This window comes from Elephantulus edwardii, unplaced genomic scaffold (assembly GCF_000299155.1).
Source record: "Elephantulus edwardii isolate Elephantulus edwardi_28Jun2011 unplaced genomic scaffold, EleEdw1.0 scaffold00442, whole genome shotgun sequence".
Taxonomy (NCBI): domain Eukaryota; kingdom Metazoa; phylum Chordata; class Mammalia; order Macroscelidea; family Macroscelididae; genus Elephantulus; species Elephantulus edwardii.
In genome coordinates this window covers 470,972-473,511 of record NW_006400192.1, presented here as the reverse complement: position 1 = coordinate 473,511, position 2,540 = coordinate 470,972, and the positions used below count along the sequence as shown (strand labels likewise).

The following is a 2,540-nucleotide window of genomic DNA, read 5'->3' as shown; positions in this document are numbered from 1 at the left end:
CCTGAAACCCAAAGAGGTTAAATAATTTTTCTAAGATATCAAAGCAGCTCAAACCCCACTCTTTTTTTTTTTTTTTTGTGATAGAGCAGAGAGCATAAAACAGGGGGCCAGCAGTTCTTGGCTGAAGACCCCAAGACAATCTTCTCTGTATCTTGATTGAAAATTATCAGGAAGTAAATCACAAAGAGAATTCAATGCAAATGAAGCCAAGCTCTTTCTATGGAAAACCTTCTGCTTGACTCCGGAAGGAGGGGTTCACAAATGCAAGAATTTGGTTTACCCTTAACTACTAACTTTCATGCCTCAGGGTGAACTCTAGCTCAGGAAGTAACACTCTGATTTCCAGATTCTAAGCTCTTAAAGATAATGCATTATTTTCGTTAGCAAGGATTTTGCTCAAGTTTCGGTAGGAACTATGTGCTATCTTTATCCTAACAAATTAATAAATAATGTTTACCTGTGGTCCAGCAAGGATGCTACTGAGGATCCAGGCCAGGCTGATCATGGACTGTCTAAACTTACTATAGCTTTTCACAGATATGGGCCTTGTGATGGCAAGGGACCGGTCCAGGCTGATCACTACCATCATAAAGGCTGGGGCATACATAGAGAAAAGCTTCAGATAGCTGAGGACTTTGCAGAGGAACTCCCCAGCATACCATTGGACTGTAATGTTCCACATTCCATCCAGTGGCATGACAATTAGAGTCTCCAACAGGTTGGCTAAGGTCAGATGTTTTAAAAGTACCTTCATTCTTGAGAGCTTTTTGCCTTTTTCTTTCCTTTGAGTCCACTTTTGAAGTTTCAGCAGGAAAGAAGCATTAAATATTGTGGAAAGTAGAAAAAGGAAGAAAGTAACTGTCACTCGGATTTTTCCGGATAAGGTCAAGGTGGGGAGGTTGCCTTGCATCAGTGCAATGCTGTTGTTGATGGCTGAGCAGTGATTTTGATTCTGTTCAGGAGAGACACTGTTTGCCATACTTCCCTTTTGATGAGAGCTGCAGGACTTGTGTTTCCGGTACTTCAGATTTTATTGTAATCAAGCATAGAGTCTAGTTTTATTTGTGCCCTTGTTGAAGATAAACGTCACAGGTTTAGATTTATGTTAAATTTTGTCTCTGAGACACTTTGGACTTAACATAAAAGATCAAGGTGAACTTGCTTTGAGGATTTATAAGCTGGAATGCTAAAACAGGTCATGCCAAAAACATTTTGAGGGTCAAATGTAACTGTAGCTCCTCGGCAGATGGCCTTGTTTCCACAATATTTTCCTTAAGTGAAGAACACTTGAAGCCCAATTAACTAATGACACTTCCTAAATTAATATAATGAAGATTTTTTGCTATAAACTCTTCTGTTAGTAGTATGTCAGACATATTCAAAATAAGAATAAAAAACATTTAAAGTATTTAATTCATTTGAAATATTATTTTTAAGAAATGTATACATATCAAAAACATTTGTTTTCTTTTTTAGACACATATTAAATCTTTAAATACTAGACAAATATTTTCCACATAAAAGCTTTCTTTATAAATTGTAAATGTTAACATTTTAAAAGTGAAAGTCAATTTGCTGTTTTACAAAGTGGATTAGATTAAAATTAACTAATAAATAAAAATGATTAAATTATTCATGCTCAATTTAGAGTAAAAATGACTATTCCTTTAGACTATAGCTCCTATATACCCTTCAAAAACGGATCTAAACCCACTCCTGAGATCACCTTTAAATCAAACAATAAATAGTCCTATAAAGTGGACAGTAATACTCAAGAGGAACATGCTCCTCAGAGCAATCAACCTGATTAGATCAAAATGGCAGCATTTCCCCAATAACAAAGAAGGCAATAAATAAAGGCCAGCTGGAAACAGGGAACACAGGAGGGGCTTGAAAAGAGTGTTGGTATATTGAAGTAACTTCTTTGATTATTGTTTTAATTTTATAATTATCTAAATATTGCACCTGTTATTTTTGTATCTTTTTTATGTGGTAACTAAGTATTTGAAAGAATACTATATAAATATTGTGAGAGTGTTTACATGCATTGATATGATATGATGATATATGTGAATGGGTTGTATTAGCTTATCTACATGGGGCTTGGCTAACTACCATTTCACAAAGATATTGACCAGTCTTAACAATCTACCAGGGGATAGGCTAGCCTCACCAATAAATTGAGCAACTGTAGCAGCAGAGACAGATTTTCTGGCACAATGTAGGACGCCCTTCGTGCTCCAGCTAGACCTGTGGCAGCATCACCTATGACTGAGCTGGAGACCTGATATTGAGGAGAGGAGAGCCAATACTGGTAGGACTGAGAGCTCTATTGGACAGCTACAGGCAGGAAGCCAATTTTGGCGGGACTGAGAACTTGGGAACACAAGCCTGAAAGTCAAGAGGCTTCAGGCTGAGGTAGCTGCATGCATATTTTGGGAACTATCTTGACTGTATTCTGTTATTAAACTGGACAATAACATTTTTACTTCACCAATATGCTTCTGTGTGGTCTGTGAGCTATTACATTGAATTTTGCT

At 36.9% G+C, this 2,540-nt stretch overlaps 1 protein-coding gene across 1 annotated transcript in view; it reads right to left on the bottom strand.

The window, feature by feature from the left end:
• The window catches only part of GNRHR (gonadotropin-releasing hormone receptor), an 18,017-nt gene extending 17,037 nt beyond the window's left edge, over positions 1–980 (bottom strand). The window contains exon 1 of the mRNA XM_006902720.1: positions 458–980. Within this exon, the coding sequence (XP_006902782.1) occupies positions 458–979 (522 nt within the window). The 5' untranslated portion in view covers position 980. The remainder of the gene's footprint in view (positions 1–457) is intronic.
• Positions 981–2,540: the final 1,560 nt, after the last annotated feature.